General features: G+C 35.7%; 3 protein-coding genes across 4 annotated transcripts; 2 read left to right on the top strand and 1 right to left on the bottom strand.

Annotated features, from left to right (window-relative positions):
• The first annotated feature begins 2,641 nt into the window (after nt 1-2,641).
• Nucleotides 2,642-5,606, top strand: LOC140873739 (uncharacterized). The gene is made up of 4 exons (XM_073276974.1): nt 2,642-3,239; nt 4,323-4,559; nt 4,642-4,859; nt 5,159-5,606. The coding sequence occupies exons 1-4, from the start codon at nt 3,000-3,002 to the stop codon at nt 5,337-5,339; spliced, it is 876 nt and encodes a 291-aa protein (XP_073133075.1). The 5' UTR covers nt 2,642-2,999; the 3' UTR covers nt 5,340-5,606.
• Nucleotides 5,607-5,938: 332 nt separating this feature from the next.
• LOC140873768 (probable aminotransferase ACS12) lies at nt 5,939-8,786 on the bottom strand. 2 transcript variants are annotated; one of them, XM_073277011.1, is made up of 4 exons: nt 8,210-8,786; nt 7,781-7,909; nt 7,037-7,197; nt 5,939-6,943 (listed from the first exon to the last, which is right to left on the bottom strand). In XM_073277011.1, exons 1-4 carry the CDS (start codon nt 8,678-8,680, stop codon nt 6,088-6,090), a joined length of 1,617 nt encoding a protein of 538 aa, XP_073133112.1. In that variant the 5' UTR covers nt 8,681-8,786; the 3' UTR covers nt 5,939-6,087. The 2 variants fall into 2 exon arrangements, with proteins under 2 accessions (XP_073133112.1, XP_073133113.1); XM_073277012.1 differs by having other exon boundaries at nt 7,037-7,193; nt 7,777-7,909.
• Nucleotides 8,787-10,930: 2,144 nt separating this feature from the next.
• LOC140873798 (protein TPX2-like) lies at nt 10,931-16,665 on the top strand. The gene is made up of 18 exons (XM_073277057.1): nt 10,931-11,230; nt 11,574-11,729; nt 12,545-12,619; nt 12,906-13,035; nt 13,349-13,454; nt 13,808-13,864; nt 14,120-14,205; nt 14,320-14,398; nt 14,482-14,541; nt 14,645-14,731; nt 14,989-15,047; nt 15,320-15,398; nt 15,467-15,532; nt 15,631-15,693; nt 15,822-15,899; nt 15,987-16,031; nt 16,142-16,245; nt 16,324-16,665. The coding sequence occupies exons 1-18, from the start codon at nt 11,014-11,016 to the stop codon at nt 16,340-16,342; spliced, it is 1,566 nt and encodes a 521-aa protein (XP_073133158.1). The 5' UTR covers nt 10,931-11,013; the 3' UTR covers nt 16,343-16,665.
• Nucleotides 16,666-17,362: the final 697 nt, after the last annotated feature.

Raw genomic sequence — 17,362 nt, forward strand, 5'->3', positions numbered from 1 at the left:
GAGAGTATCGCGACGGCGGGAACATGTATGTCTGACTACTCTGGTATACTAGACGAGTGTGGTTGCACCCAGAGGTTTATCCGTGCGGTGGCAGCACTCATGTGGCGCCGGTACTGAACATGACTTTTCAGATGACCCTTTACCAGTCATCATGTTGCATACACTATATACATATGTTTACTCATGTTTATGTACTAGCGCTCACGTCCTAGTTGTTATCTTGGACACCCTATTTCACGGGGCAGGTCGCAGGATGGACGGAGCTGGTAGTTCAAGGCAGGACTAGGGAGCAGGAGCCTTGAGAAGTTTATTATACATCAGGATTCGATATAGCTGTATAATGTTTACTTTTAAGTTTTTTTCGATATGGTTGTATCACTACAATATTAAGCCTGAATATATTTTACTAAGCTGATATATAAGTTATGAATTATGTTTCCGCACGTTTTACTCTGTTAAGTATTTTGCTGTATTAAGTTTAATGCATGCTATTAATTGCCAATTAGTAGGTGATTCCATGCAGGGTCATTACAGTTTGATATTTATTAGAACATAAATTGTTTTTTTATATTATTATATATCTTATATTATAATATGGAACTTTAGTTTAAAGTTTTTTTAGTTTTGGATACGTACGGAATTATAATCAACATTTTTTTTAAAGGAACATTTTATTTATTTTGTAATAGGAAGAGGATATCCAAAATAAATTAATGAGTTTCACGATCTTGCAATCAACACATATATATATATATGTAAGATCGTCGATCATATTAAAAATTAAGCTCATAAAATTAACACGTAGATCGTCTAATAGGGATTTGATGCTGACAAAGTTATTTTCCTGCAGCTGAAATCATGGAAGAAAAAAAAACAAAAACCAATAGCCCAAACTAAAGTTTTGTTTAATCGACAAATAAATTCATTACAAAACTTTTCATAAAATTTTGTTATCCATTTCTTAAAAAAATATTATTTTTTATTTCAAAATAGACAGAGTTATATATTTATTTACTAATATAAATCCATGAAATACCGAAGATCAACTTTAAAATTCAATGTTCTGCATAACCAGATAAAAGAAAGGTCCAGCAACCCAAAGAAATTGTTTTCAAGCAAAGTTAGCACGAAAAGTGATATAGGAGGTTTAACTTCGAAGACATTGGCTTCACCACCAAAGGGACTTCATATTTGATACCAAAATATTGAAATATTCGAGATTTAATTATAACAAAAATAAAATATTACATGATCCATCAGGGAAGCAAAATGGATATTTCATCTGTAATAAATAAACAAAATAAAAAAACACCAGAAAGGAGCTGTGAAAAAGTCTCACGCAATTCCAATCGTGACCGTAAAGTCACGACGTGTGTATACATACATGGAAAAACATACGCCTCTCCCTCATCCCCTTCCCCACACGTGTCTTCTTGCACGCCACGTGTCTTAAAAAAATCTGTATTGGGATGCATTTGGTCCATTTTTCCAGTTTAAAAATAATATAATATTATGCATCCAAATAGATATAATTTCATTGTGGTGACATTTTATATTATCGAATGCTATTATTACCATTATTAAATTATAAACAAGGAATCTCGACTTCAACAACTACCGAGCTGATGAAATTAAAGATTATGGATTTTTTTTTATTAGGACAGAGAATAAAATCACGATTTGTAACAAAATTTGTTGGAACAAATTGAGAATTAAAAAAAAAAATTTATTAAAACTATATCCATTGCTTTGTCTAAATTACTAATTTTAATTATTTTATTATTATTTCTCACGTTGAGAGAAATTTTATCAAGGTTCTAAAAAGCGCGAAGTGCGGAGATCAAACTTTAAGCTTTTCAAGCTTAACCGAGCTTAGAACGAGATTAAACGTGAAAAAACGTTTTCATTTTTATTATAATTTTAATTATTTTAAAATAAATATTAAATAAAATGTTAGATTATTAACCATAAATATATGATTTAATATATAATTCAAATTTTAAACTATAAATATATATATTTATAAAAATATTTTTATTTTAAAAAATAAATGAAATCTTTCGTTATAAAAAATTATGAAAAATAATAATGTAAAATATTGCTAATTTCTTCTTAGTTTACAAGGTGTCGAAGCCCACTGCAACCTGCAAGCGAAGATGGGCCCCAAGGCCATTGTTACGTCATAATAATTATCATACAAAAAATATTATACTGCCAGCCCAATATGCATCGGCATATGCTGTTTGATGCTCGTATATGTCACATTTTTTTTAATAAATAATATAGTTCAAAATTATTAAATTTTTAAATGAAGTACAATTATATCCAGAGATTTTATATTAAATTAAATTAAATGTTTTGTTGTTTTTATATGTTCTCAACGGTATACATATATATATTTTTTAATGAAACTAGAGTTATAAAAACTGTAATCGAATTTCTATTTTTTATTTTATTTATAGAGTAGTCGTTTTGTCTGAATTTATTTTCGTGAGATAAATAAAAAATAATATTTTTAATAAATTCAATCGAATTGAAAATTCGGGGAGACAATGTCACGAAAGTTGTAATGTTAAGCAAATTGTATTAAGTTAAGAGTTCTTGATTTATCAAATGCTTTCCTTAATTTCTCATCTCCCATTTATTTATTTCTTTCTTTCTTGGTTCTTGAATAACCGACGAAAGGAAGATCGCTCTCTTCAAAACGTAATTCCCCGTTTTCCCAAACCATTCTCTTCTAATCCACGTTTCTCCTCTCTTTCACCTCCATTGCCGCCCGAAGAAATCCTCTCTGTATTATTATTTATTCCCAAAAATTTTGTTACAGAGCGAACGGATTTATTTGACCGTTGCTTGTAGACCCGGAAACCCCTCAAATTGTTGTTTTTTTGAGGGGTTGTGGGCGGAGGGGGACCCAATTCTTCTTCTTTTTTCCATTATTGGAGGATTGTCGAATTGGGTCTTTTTTTATTTGATCAGAAAATCGATTTCCGGGTGTGATGACGTACAATGTAGTCGATGAGGATCCCGGGCTTGCAGGGGATTACGTGAAGTTAGAGGAGGGTGGTGGTGACGTGGTGACGGTATGCGAGACGGAAACATCGTCGTCTTGCGGTGGAGGCGGTGGAGGGCTGTGGTGGTCATTGTGGTGGTGGGCCAAGCTAGTGCTGGTGGTGTTGTTTGTTAGCCTGTTGGGTGCGGTTTTCTTCAAATGGGTCGGACCCTTTTTCATGGATAAGGTTGATTTTCTTATGAATTACACAAGAATGCTTTCATCTGAACACACACAAACTTACTGACACACATATATAAATGCTTTGTGAAATTGTTCTTATTATTTATCCTCATTTAGGCATGTCAAGATGATATTTTTTTTAGTTTTTGTGTGTATTTATGTTGATACTCACTTAATTGAATAACTTGGATTGCTGTCTGCTGATCTTTATATGAACGAAATGCTGATGAGATGTGATGATTGATCTCATGAAGTTTGGATGCTGGAGGTTTTGGTCTTATAATTGATATTGTATCCAAATTTATTTGTTCCAATCCTACTAGTTGCAAGTTGGCACAATTGTTGAGAGTGGATTTTGTAGGATCAATGACTGCAGGGCAATCGAAATGTAATTTGAGCTGCTGTACAGTTTTAGAAAAAAAGGATTCGAATTGTATTGCAACCTTCAGCAATAGCTTTTGGTCGAGAAACAGGAGTCAGGAGTGTGATTGAACTTTATTGACCTGCAATTCTTGCATTTCTTCTTTTTCTTTTCTTTTAACTTAATCCTTGTTTAATCCAGCTTGTAATTGCCACTTTGCTCTTTGATAGAAGTTTTGAAAATGAAAGAATTGCCGTTTTTGCTCTTTTAAATTAGCTCGCAACAGGACAAATATACTACCATCCGTGATAGTTAGCTGCTTAGGCAGAGCCAGAATATTGATTAACGGAGACGAAAATCAAAGAGCTACTAAACATCAAGTCTGAAGGATTTACCTCTGTGTTGGGGTTGTGGTTGGGTGCATGAAAATGGTAACAGGTTTTCAAAACCAAATTTCAAGATCTCATAAAAGCTTCTTTCAGGATGAGGTGGTCGGGGCCAACTAAACCCACTAGCAGCCTCTGCTCCCTTGCATTTAGAAAGCAATGTTACAGATTCTGTCTGAGTTTATGTTGTCTTCCTTTGTTCAGCATCTTACATCATGATAAACATTGCTTAGCATGTGTATTGTTCAATTTGTAGCATTCAATCATTTTAGTTTATCACTGCATCTCTTTACCATTTCCATTCTAACATTATATAATTGTTTCATGTGCACTTTTTTAGGAGATCATTCCCATCATAAATTGGGAGAGGGAAACATTCAGTTCCAGAACGCTAGCCCTTATTGTATTTGGTTCTGTGGCATTATTTCCATGTGTTCTTTTACCTTCTACCCCATCCATGTGGGTGGCCGGAATCACTTTTGGTTATGGTTATGGATTTTTGCTTATAATGGGAGCAGTGATCATTGGTGCCTCTCTTCCGTATTTCCTTGGGTCACTTTTCTACCGCAAAATCCAAGTATGTTTGTTTGCCATATCCTTGCTGTTTTCATGAAGTTTTAGCTTTGCTTTTAAATTGTTCATAAGTTTCTCTAATACAGATGTGGCTAGAAAGACATCCCAAAAAAGCTTCTATCATAAGACTAGCAGGGGAAGGAAATTGGTTTAGTCAGTTCCGAGCCGTTGCATTGATTAGGATTTCTCCTTTTCCATATGTCGTGTACAACTACTGTGCTGTTGCTACAGATGTCAAGTACTGTCCTTACTTGTTGGGGACACTGGCAGGAATGGTGCCAGAAGTATTTGTCGCACTTTACACGTAAGAACTCTCACCATCTCTCTCAAATTTCTTGCTAGAAGAAATTTGATACTTCCGGTAGTTGACTCACAAACCTGGTTTTGAATGTAAAGGCATCACTTTCAGTATGGTGTTCAGTTGTAGTAACTTCCGTGTAGAAAATTTTAATCTTGGGTATACTTTTTGATGGTAACAAAGCAATTCTCTATGTGATCATATGTACTTGTTGTGAGTCTCAAACTTACGCCTCTATTTATTTTTTCCTGCGTATTTTCAATTTCCTTTACACTAATGGGGTGTTTGTTATGTTCAACTTGCAGTGGCATACTTATAAAAACTTTAGCTGATGCTTCACACAATGGCCACACATTGTCAGCTCCTCAAATAATCTTCAACGTCTTTGGCTTTTGCATAACTGTGGCCGCAACAGTTATAGTCACCGTATATGCTAAAAGGCGACTCAGGGAATTGCAGAAGGCAGAGGAGCTATTGCTGCAGTGATCGTCCTAAATTTCCGGCTACCTGGATCAAGCTCTCAATGGGAACCGGTCCCCAAGAAGATGAGCTTGCGTATATATATTTCAAAATATGAAGAATGTGGATCTTGAAACGGGTTTTACTAAACGACTGACAAAAAAAAAACCAGTGTTTTGAATTTTTGATGTTCTTATCTATGTTTTCACATCTTTCATCATGAATATGTAAGCAACGTTCAAAAATCTGGGTATATCTTTTTTTTTCAAGAAAAAGAAAACAATTAGATGGCAAGTTTTATTCGTCAATTTTATTTAATTATTTTGGGTCTTTTGGCACTGTGTTTGTCAACACAACTTTGGTTGGATAGTTAGTTTTCGTTGGTGTAGTAAAGTTATTAGTAAATTCAAATTTCAATTTTGCAACATGATAGCTGGATAACATAAATTCATTTTTAATGAGTTGCACAAGATTTTTTGAAATTTTTGGTTGGTGTTGGTATTTTTCATTATTTATGGTATATATACATTTGTAGCAAACACAAGATTTCAAAGTTTCATATGCTTGATATCTTAATTTATGATCTGCAACGTCCGTTGCAGTTTAAGGCTACATTGGCTGGACGTTGCAGTTTAAGGCTACATTGGCCCAACAAATGCAGACGAATTTTCCGATTCTGGAAATACAATGAAACGATGATCATTTACATAGGAAATTTACAATTTTTGAATAATCTGAATCTTTAGCTTCCAAATATCATGCACTCAGCAACACTTCAACTATGAGATTTACAGTATTCTGAAACATCCCGAATGCGTTTCATGACTAAAGGAATCGCCTTTTCACTCAATGCAGTAAAGCATAGACCAAACCACCCAGGTTCAACACAGTGACAAGAAAATCCGGGAAGCGCGCCGATCCGGCCGATTCTCGACAACTTATTCGACAGCTCTAGTTCGCCTTTTTCGCTGTAGGACAGGATTAAGCTACTCATGTCAGCCCAGCAGTAAAAGCCGCCAGAGCTCTTTGTGCAATTGATCCCCAGCTGCTTTAAACCATTTACAAACTCGACGTACGCCCTTTCGAGCCTCTCTTTACTAAGATTGATCGTTTGTTGAATGAATTCAGTCTCAGAAAGCATTGTGATGAGCAAATGTTGGGTTGGGACTGAAACTGATGAAAATCTTGCTAGTTTCTTGGCAGCAGACATCACATTTATGTTGAAGGTATGAATTACCCCTGCTTTCAAACATGGAAGAGAGAGATCGTTTGACAGATCGTATACTATGTGAACTCGTTTCTTGTAATATTCCTCGGTATCAGCGATTTCTGCCATGCTTACGAAATCTTCACTCCCATGAGTTGATCCCACCAACAGTTCATTGGAGATGATATGAATATTCTTCTCTGTGGCGAATTCGAGGAGGTTGTAAAGTGTTTCTCGACTGTACAGATTTCCCACAGGATTTGATGGGTTGGATATTATTATCCCGCGAACTTTGACACCGCGTTTCTTTGCTTGGTTGAATGCACGATCAAGAGCAGCGATGCTTAGACTGAAGCTGTCTAGACTTCGGCATGGAACTGGTATGATTTCCACACCAGTTCGCCATGTTACATCACCGTCGAGGCTGCATCGTGCAAACAAAATTAGTGTCTTCACTAAATGAATTGGCACATGCACCCAAGTTTTGCTGAACTCCAGCAAAGGTGACAAGACTTACTCGGGCGAGTATGGCGATGGAACAAGAAATGCATTTCCGGGATTGGCGAGAGCAAAGATGAGTATCTCAATTGCCGGAGGCACACCGGTTGTTATTACTATATGTTCCGGGTTGAAGAGGAGTGGTTTGTCCACGACTCGAGACATGAAGCCTGCCACTGCCTGCATTTCAAAGAATTAGAGCAGCACTGTGGCGGCAATTGGCATCCTATGAGAAAAGTTCCTCTAATTGAACTTGATCCAAATATTAGAAACCAACTGTTAGAGCATAAACACGAGAGGAGGGCCTAAACCAAAAAAGGCTAGCCTACTAGGTGGGAAAGCCACCCAAACTTATAAGACACTCCACAATTTCTTCAATAGTAGATGAGCAACATAACTTTGCCCACCCCTTGAAAGCTGAAGTTCACAGCTGTCGGATTATAACCGGCTTTCAGGCAGCTAGCTATCAGTTTCCAACACATGTAGCTTATTCTAATTTATATATTATCAATACCGGCGTGATGGTATCCCGCCCATATCGTCTCTTCGGCTGGGTCAATTCTCCACGGAAATCGCAATGCAGACGATCCATATGCCTGGGAAGATGGTCTAAATCTGAAAGACTAATCTTCTAGATTGCAATATGTTATTGTTAACCATGAAGCCTCTCACTTTGTAACATTATCTATAAAGTTAAGGATGCACACACTAGATCTCCGTCAAAGGCTGCAAAATATAACTTAACTGCAGGAAGAACACGTACCACTTTCAAATCCCACAGCCCATCAAATGGCTGATATGTAGCGACCCGAGTTATATTGCTCAAGTCCTGGCCAAGAATCAATTCCTTCCCCTTATCCACAAGCCATTTTCGAACCAAATCCGACAATAACTGCATTAACACACAAAATCAATCCACATATTCCCCAAATCAGCTCCATAAATACAACAAGAGTCGCATCATATATTTGAGTATGTAAAGATCAAATCTTTGTTATAGCCTGAGCCAAAAGATTCATTTTATCTTTATTTTTAGTTCAACAAGAATGGCATGGATCAGTATGCGACAACAGACAGATGTTCTAATTTCTTATTTAACATGCATAAGCTGTGTATGGCTCCACTGTATTTCATACACCGCAAAAAGTAAATTCGTTGTGTGTAACATAGACTGTTGTAAAACGAGACCCACCCGGTTTTCGCCTACTCCGAGCTGAATGACTCCATCCGGGTTACTGACCTCATCAAACGGGTCTTCCTGGACCCGTTTCAAGCCAATGAAATAAGGCCCATTAGCTTGTTTAAGAACAGAACTAGCTCTGGATGACACCTGGGCAGGTCCATTGGACCCCCTCGGACTATAAAGCTGCGACCTTGAGTGCACCCTCTGCAGCTCCGATGGTGCAGAAGAGCACTCCGGCGAAATAGGAGGCTCCGCCGGCGGCGGAGATTCACGGCTGGAGCCTTCGTCTCCGCCGCCACCACCGCGAGACTTGAGGAAGAGCTGCAGAAAGTAGAACAGAGCGCATGGAATGACTGAGCCTAAGAAAAGGCCACCGTTGCCTTGCACTATCCCTCGCAAGGGTACTATGATTCTCATTGCAGCAGCCGCTCTGCCGCCGCCGCCGGTTGTGTTGGTGGAAGACGAGTTGTTTTTGTACATGTTGGTGTCAACATCATGCTGAGGAGTGCACGAGCAAGAATCCTTGGTTTCCCAATAACAGAGAAAGAAAGAATTGGATTTTTTTTTTATTTTATTTTGGTACGAGAGGATGAGACGAATGGTGGCCGATCATATATATTAACGCATATTTCTGTATTTATTATCGAGAAAACATATGCTGAAAAATGTCAATAATTTTAGAATTGGCCAAAAAATGGCGATGGATAAGAGGGGACAGTCTTTGTTTTTGTTTTGTGAATATGAGCGGGTGATTTGATTTATTTTCTTTTTCTTTTTCTTTTATTTTATTTTATAGTTGTGATACAGTTGTGGCTTTGATTTTGCACAATAGTCCTTCTTTTTCTTGCTAATTGCTTAAGAAGCAAAACATCCGCGCGTGTTTCACATAAGTTTGTTGAGAGTTTGATGGTTGCACTCATTTTGGTGAGCTACCTTTCAATACATGCATGCATTAGAAAATATTATTGTCAATAATTGTAAGAGTCACCAGCCAAGAAGAAAAATTCCGGCCATAATGGAAGATTTTTCTAGGAAATGAGTCATAACATTGGTCGTCCTTCTAACATGAAAAAATTTAATAATGACTAGTTTATAAGATAAATTTTTAGTCTCTGTAGCGCATGAGAAAATCTCACGGTGACTTCGTAACTGATTGCATCGTCAAAAATGAATCGGATGAAATATAAACTTTTTAAAGCTCGTTGTCTCATATTTTTTTGAGGCATTCTCATACTGTTTTTTTGCTAATAAATGTATATACATAAAACTTGTATATATAGATGTTAAATTGGCTTCGAGAATTAGAGAAAGTCAGACCAGTCGACCAAATTATTTAATTAACCAACATTTAAAGGGGTGAAAATTTTAGTTTTACAAGAAAATTAAATAAAACTTATAGTTATTGTTATATTTTGTTTTACAAGGAAAAAAAAAAATTGGTTGCAAGGTGACTAAAAGGCAACTATTACATGAAGTTTCAAGTGTTAAAAGTATATATAATTTAAAATAAAATAAACGACACATCACACATGATCTCTAGTGAAGTTCTTAGGAATAATATTTATTAAGATGGTTCTTATAATTATTAGCAGCATTGAGCAAATATGCATATATAACAAATGTAAATATATCAAGAGTTTGATTTTAAATAGAAGGGAAGACTACATTTTTTGTTTATATATCTATCTTTTTACAATTTTGGTCTTGTATGTTGTCAAATTTCAGTTTTAATCTTATATATTTTTTGAAATTTTTGAAAATTTCAGTCATTTTCATCGAAAGTGTTGATGTTAATTACAACAAAAAAAAGTGTAGATAATAGACTAAAATTGAATTTTAACAATATAACAGACCAAAATCTTAAAAAAAACATATAAAATGAAAATTGTAGTTTTCCCTAAATTTGTTGGTAAATAGAACCAAGAAAAGAAAATTAACCTTAACATATAATAAGATCGTGTAATATGAATAAATATATAGGAGAAAACGAAATCGAAACACTTGAGATCATAAAATTACTTGGAAAAATACAAATGTTGTCAGTGAGTGCATAGAGTTGACTACTTGACTATATGGAAATTAATTTAAAAAATAAGACCAAAGGGAATCCTATGCCCATGCATGCTGACAAACGAATTAAACCGTTAGGGCTACTTTCGTAACATCACACTCCGCCGGAATTTCAATGTCCGAATCAATACCCGGATTCTGACCCATTTTCAAATTTTCAAATTTCCCCAATTTAATACTCATTTATCCCATATCTCCCCTTCATTATCCCATATTTCCGCCCACTAAATTCGAGAGATTCTTAAGATGCATTTTTTTTTTTCGTTCTCTAAAAAAAAAGATACATTTTTTTGTTGGTGAATTTTTTTACAAATATTTAATCATCCAATTTCATATTCACAATTTCGTTTTCCGTCGTATCTGAATAAAATTTTCAGAAGTAAATAGTCATACACATATTTCTAAATATTTATTATTCGAATCTATTAAAAAAATTATAGAATGAGATATGTTTTATGTAAAAAAAAATATCACCATTAAATTAAATGGATGGACATATATATATATATATATATAAAATATAACCGGGTAATTGGGTGCTCCAATATCCGTTATGTTTCAAATTTCCGGATCCTCTTCTGCGTTCTGACAAAACCAAATACATACAAGTTCCTGTCTCTACTCATTCATTCTCTCTCGCATTTCAAGAAATCTTCGCTTCAATTCTTCAGCTTTTTTCTACATCAAATCGCTGCCCAAGACGCTTTTATCGATTCTCCTGAGGCGCAAGAAAAAGACTGATAATGGAAGAAGTAATCGAGGGTACTCTGTACGAGCAGGCGGAGGAGGAGGAGGAGGAGGAGGAGGTGGTGGTGGAATGCACTTTCACGGTGTATGAGATTGATCTTGATTATGAGTTCGACGCCGCTCGCTTCTTCGATTTCACCCGGCTCGAGTCGCCTCTGGAGGCGCGCCAAGCGGAAGTCTGGTTCCACTCAGCCGGAAGCTACCCACCTTCCCGTAAATATTTATTATTATTATTATTCGTTTTTTTTCCATTTTAAGGTTAACTATTTTCGAATTTATCTCTTGCCCGGCGGAAGGGGTTGCAAGTTATGAGTTGAAACTTATAAGTCGTTCTGGATGTGTGATTTCTGCTGTTTCTTGCCGTTATTTTTTAATGTTGTCTTTTATGGTAATGCCATCAAAAGTACTCTCTTTGGAGCTTGAGGTACTCAAAAGTACTCCCTTTAGAGCTTGGGTACTGTGTGATTTCTACAGTAATCTACAGAAGTTGGTTGAAGGGAATGATTTAATTATTCTTCTTCTTTTTTTTTTTTCCTTTTTTTTTGGTGGTTTTCAGCTTTTGTGGCAAATTTGGTTCCAAGAGATGAAATGTTGATGGGAAATATATGTATCTCCCCCAAGTTTAAAGGTGTTGAGAACATGAACCCGAGGGAGAGTGTCTCAGATATCGAGGAAGACGAAGAAATTTCTGTTGTTGACACAAATTACAGAGGTACTGCTATTCAAATAAAATTATGATATTTTCATTTTTGCTGAATGTGTTCCAGTTAACAAATTTACAACTTTGTACCCCATGGCAATTGTGTGCCCATGAATGGCCATGATGATACTAAAAGACATGAATATAAATCCAAATTATGATGATGTTCTGGATTATATTTGCAGCATTTTCCTGGATAATAGGCAAACATTTGAAGTATTCTTCACGTGTGGTGATTTTTAGTTTCTAATCAGGTTCTTGACCTATCAGAAAGTATGGGCAAATGAAATCAATAACGTGAATCTAAGTCGTTTCTTGTTGAGTTTATTGAAGTGTTGCAGGTAGAAGGGATTTGTTCGAATGGATTAAAACCCCTAAACTGTTCTTATAAATTCAAACAATGATATCGTTTTGCGTTATGAACACAGCTCCTCTAGGCATGGTGGTAAGGCTTGTTCTTTTGTAGTGTTCCCTTCTTGGAATTGACAGTTACTTTACCAGCTATCCATGTGAATCCTGCTATGATCAATTCAACTTGATTTAGTGTTAATACAGAATACAGTGGTCTGCATATGTGGTCACAAGCAATTTGAGTTTTTTTTCCATGTTTAGTCTGTATTTACCACCTGACTGTCCTTTTTGTCCATCTTCCAACGGAAACATGGCCATAATTTATTATGTTTCTCTTTCGCTTTCAATCAAATATAGTGTTGTGGATTCAAATTTTAAATAACTAGAACACATGATATATTTTTTGATATCAGAAAAGACATGATATCACCCATTGGTTAATTGACTTAATTCTATCTTATATATTCTTCTCGTAGATTTTGAAGGAAAGACCTCTCTGCAAATTGGCAGCAGGACAAAGCTTCAGAATCCATCTAAAAGCCTACCCTCAGGTCTTCTTTCTTCTATGACGATTTTTGTATGGTAAAGTTGTTCAATTTTGTTTTGTACTTGAAAAAAGAATCCATTTTCTAATCCTTTATCTGTTCTTCATTTGATTTGATTTGACTCCAATCTAGAATTTAATGAGGGTTTCCTATCAAAGACCTTAGATCTACCACCTTGGTTGCATAACTGTGTTTGTGTGTGTTTTCTTCTTTTTCGGATTTTCAGTATTTTTATTCGCATATCTCTGTTTGTGCTTTCAATGCTATACCTAGCTGAACAATCATGTGACAGGCTATATTAAATCAAAACCTCACACAAAGTTGTTGATGACGCCATCTTGTCCAAGAACTTCAACTCTTCTGAAGCCAACAGCAAGCCAATTGGCCAAGCAAAATCACCCACTCCAGGCTGGTCATTCTAGGTTATTATTCTCTTTTGATTCCAAAGGATTAGTTTATGTATTATTTACCTTTTAGTAAATTTAGGATTGTTACAAAATTTTTTTTATGGCTTTTCTCTTCATTTCATCACCTGTTGTGTTATGTCAAACGAAAGATTTGAAAACTAAAAACAAATCTTGTTATATTGGGATTCTTTGACAGAAGTCGGGGTCGTTTGCCCCAAATACTAGGTCTGATGAATGATAGAAAATTTGTCTTTATGAGGCTCTGCTTCATATGGGGTTTCTCAAGTATCATGATTACTATATGATCGCTTCTTCCATTAATTGCCAGGTCAAATATGTCTGTAGAGAAAATGGATACAAGCTCAGTTAGCACTTTTGGGATTGAAAATCATGCTGCGAAAAGGCAAAAGCTCGAAGGTGGTCTTCTCCGCAAGGTACAAATTCATTCCTCCCCTCTTAAACATCACGTCTTTCTTGTTCTCTTATTTGATTTTTCTTTTTCTTGCTCTCCATAGCCGCTGTTTTCAAGCTAGATGCCTCATGATTGAAAGCACCGATGATTATCATGTAAAATGACCTAAAATGTTTATTTTAGGACTAAATCTCGGGTGATAACTGTAGGCACGAGGTTGTTATCATAAATCTTTGATAAACTTCAAGATGATGCTATATGAACTTTTTTTAGTCAATCTGTTATTTGTACTTGGATGAAATTTTCAGTGACTAAAATCAAATAATTTCTTTCTTTTTAATATTTCTTAAAAGCTTAATCATTTTACATTAATAGGTTGTGGATGCAGAGCAGCTGCAGCAAATTAGTTTTGTCCATAAGGCGCCAAAGCGGGTATGCTGTTTACATTGGAATATTACTTTATCAGCATCAAAATCAGAATCTGCTATATAATATAAGTGTTTTTCCCCATTTCAAAAGTTCCATAATGAATATACCTTTTGATAACTGCAGAAATATACATTATGCAGTTTCGATGTTCTCTCACCTCTCTCATTTCTTGTTAACACAATGATGCAAGAATCAATCGAAACAGCATCACAATAAAAGACTGCACTCAATTAACCGTTACCTTAAATGATTTGACAGGATGGAATCACAAATCATACCAAGACAAGAATCACTATTCCAAGAGATCCAGATCTTGAAACTGCACACCGGGCTCTGAAGACAAGGTTGGTTTGATCCACTCAGGAAGCATTTCTATTCTGACATTTATGTTGTTGCAGGAGATTTATTATTTTACTCCATTAGTGTTCTGAACATCCTGCTTGATGGTAAATTTTTAGGCCAAAAACTAGTAAAGAAGCTGAAAATGGTGTGGCTTCCACTGTTCGTAGATTCAAAGCTCGTCCACTAAATAGGAAAGTTAGTATTTGAATCGTATTAATGTAGCATGCTTATTTTCAAATTACTTAACAATTTATAATTTTTGATTCCTTAATTTTTAGATTCTGGAGGCACCTTCATTACTTCCAAAAAGAAGCATTCCTATTTTGCCAAACTTTAAAGTGAGTGCTTGCAAAATCTGGTGTCTTTTCCCACATTTTCTCGTGAGAAATTATTTATTTTAACCGAGTTGTGTGCTCATTTCCTTGATAAATTTGGCTGAAGGAATTTCACCTGAAGACATCAGAGAGGGCGATGCTACATAAGTCTGTAGTTCCAAAATTTGCAGTGCCAGGCCATCAGTCTGATAAGGTTATTAATTCTATACTTAATCACAACATTTTGACATGTTTTATTGAGGTTATTAATATGTCAATGTTTATCTGTGTTACTCTCCCAACTTCATGAGCCAAATATAGGCAGTGATCAAGCAATTGAAAGACAGCACGAAGCCTCTTATTTTCTTCCTCTTTGAGTGTCCCTAGGGTTAAAGCTGTTGTGATGCAGATATATTTATTCTAGTTAAGATTGTGTGCGAATTAAATTATTTTCCTTACTTTTCTTAACAGGCATCACACAAATATTCCACTAACATTACCGCAGATAGAGGAAACAGGGAACCTGAAAGGTAGGTAGTACTTGTCGATCCTTCCATTGGGTTCCTTAGGCCATAATTTTCAGTTCTTCTGCTCAGCTATCAACAGCTGCATGTCTTTTGTTATTCAAATTCTAATGCTTCAAACCTTAGATGTCCGAAGCGTCCTATACTCCTATTACCTTTTTTATGATTTTGTGTCACTGATGCCTGCATTGTTTCTTTATAGTTTACTCTTTGATTTGCGAACATATTCTTATTGTACTGTTGAATTTCTTGTTGTCTAAACTGTTTGTGCTTGTCAGACCCATCAATATGAATGCTTCAAGACCTGAGGTTTGTGAGTCATCTCATGGCTTCAAGGCTCTTCCCCTAAATAAGAAGGTACTTCTCTCTGAATCAAGTAGCATGCTTTAGGCAAGCATCTTAAATTTATTTCTTTATATTTGTAGATATTGACAAGCAAGGGTGCTTTTGGAGTTTTCCGAAATAATAAGAAAGATACAACTGTGCCAACGGTAATTGTCATGAAAATTCAGTTCTAGAATCCAAACATTATTATACGTTAGTATGTTGAAATGCCACTGCTAAATACGGGGTCTTGTCAATGTCACAGGAATTTAATTTCCATACGGAGAAGAGATTTAATCATAATCCTCCAATTGAACTTTTCAACAAGGTATATATAACTGTCTGCTTGCTGATTGTGCTGACTTTGCTCTTCAGAGCTACTCCTGTGCAACCATTTCTGGTAAATCATTGAAGGAAACTGCATCATTTGATTTATACTTTCTCTTTCTGAACCAGCTCTCGCTAGCGCCTGAAACACAACAAACTCCTAATCACGAGTCTAAACTTCCCCATTCCATCAGCACATCTGCCAAGGTTCCCTGAGATTTTCTTTTATCATGTTAAGAATTTAAAATCACCATATATTAATGACTTGGACTAAATATGCTAATATTTTACAAGGGTTCAAAAGAGAATAGATTGGCTTGCTTCCAGAAAGATAATGAGGTACTGGATGGCTCCCTCCTATACTTTAAATATCCTTTGTCAATAGGCTTTCCCTTGAAGAATGTGTCTCATGCTCTTATAAATTGCTGGAATGTGGAATTCTATATTAGATAAAAAAACCATCAAAATCGAGACTGCCTGTGCTCGTTGGAATGCAGCAAATTGGTGTCGAAGCTGCAAAAATTGAAGTCTATGCTGCTTCTTGCTTTAACTGGTAACTTGACCTATCTTTATATTCTATTATTCTTAGACATTGATCTTGTTCATTTATGCTTAAAAGATGCTACTGCAGGAGCAACGGCATTCGTTGAAGGTTTGAAGGGCGGACCATCATCTGTGATATTTGACAGACAATAAAATTCTTGCAATCTGATTGAAGTTGGCAATGAGTCCATGTCGGAATACTGATACAAGCCTCAAACACAGATGGCGCACAGAGGGGAATCCCTGAACATACTCTGAATAGTGATTATCATGCAGAGAGATGCTAATATCTGTCCCAAGTGATTGTTACCTTTGGATATACAGTTTCAAATGTAATCTTTCTCCTGATCCATTAAAAAAATGTACAGCAGAACACACTTCTTACATATGAAAGTTTATGTTGCAGTTAGCCTCAAACACAACTTTGTTGGGTGATGAAGTTGGTTAACATAAAAGTGCTGTTGTACAACAAACATCAAGAACATCATGGTTAAGCTGATAACAAGATATCGGGTGCCGCCAAAAGGCATGCCGTCCAAACCTATATATTCCTTAGTAGTTCTGATTTTCCTATGTCAAGTTCCAATCGATGTATAAACAAGGGTCTTTTAAAAGTGAATATATATATTTTATATATAATATAAATATGCACCACAAAGATTTAAAAAATAGCTAAATATATAACTTATCACCATCATAATTACCAATACCAACTCAAACAAAAGAAACATTTTTTGCCTTTAAGCTAAAATCCAAACCGATCCAACCAAAAGGAATTTAAACCGAATCAATTTTTTTTTAAAATGGCCATGAAAAGGGTGGAAGGGGGGGGGGGGGGGGGGGGTGGACCCAAAAAATAAAGATTTCTGCGAATTTTGTTTAATTCGAAATCGACAATTTTGATGCGTGAAAAGCAAAAAAAAAACTACACATTTGGAACCTTTATATTATCGTTTGAGTGGGCTGCCATTTGCATTGTTCAGAGGGAATTAATTTTCTTGGAGCAGAAAACAATGAAGCCGCAGCTGTCAGCCGGCACCTCATGTTTAATTTCTTCGCCACGCAATTTGCTACGTACATTATAAATACTCTAATTCATCAACCCCACCAATCACACACAAAACTTA

Source organism: Henckelia pumila, unplaced genomic scaffold (assembly GCF_033568475.1).
Source record: "Henckelia pumila isolate YLH828 unplaced genomic scaffold, ASM3356847v2 CTG_80:::fragment_1, whole genome shotgun sequence".
Classification (NCBI taxonomy): domain Eukaryota; kingdom Viridiplantae; phylum Streptophyta; class Magnoliopsida; order Lamiales; family Gesneriaceae; genus Henckelia; species Henckelia pumila.

Excerpts from the sequence above, each read along its gene's own strand:
- LOC140873798 (XM_073277057.1), top strand. The coding sequence starts at position 11,014 with ATGGAAGAAGTAATCGAGGGTACTCTGTACGAGCAGGCGGAGGAGGAG. Across the intron at positions 11,231-11,573 it reads CGGAAGCTACCCACCTTCCC|CTTTTGTGGCAAATTTGGTT; the intron begins GTAAATATTTAT and ends GGTGGTTTTCAG. Across the intron at positions 13,865-14,119 it reads TCCATAAGGCGCCAAAGCGG|GATGGAATCACAAATCATAC; the intron begins GTATGCTGTTTA and ends ATGATTTGACAG.
- LOC140873768 (XM_073277011.1), bottom strand. The coding sequence starts at position 8,680 with ATGTACAAAAACAACTCGTCTTCCACCAACACAACCGGCGGCGGCGGC. Across the intron at positions 7,198-7,780 it reads GGCTGTGGGATTTGAAAGTG|GCAGTGGCAGGCTTCATGTC; the intron begins GTACGTGTTCTT and ends TTTGAAATGCAG. Across the intron at positions 6,944-7,036 it reads CCATCGCCATACTCGCCCGA|CCTCGACGGTGATGTAACAT; the intron begins GTAAGTCTTGTC and ends TGCACGATGCAG.
- LOC140873739 (XM_073276974.1), top strand. The coding sequence starts at position 3,000 with ATGACGTACAATGTAGTCGATGAGGATCCCGGGCTTGCAGGGGATTAC. Across the intron at positions 4,560-4,641 it reads TTTTCTACCGCAAAATCCAA|ATGTGGCTAGAAAGACATCC; the intron begins GTATGTTTGTTT and ends TCTCTAATACAG. Across the intron at positions 4,860-5,158 it reads GTATTTGTCGCACTTTACAC|TGGCATACTTATAAAAACTT; the intron begins GTAAGAACTCTC and ends TTCAACTTGCAG.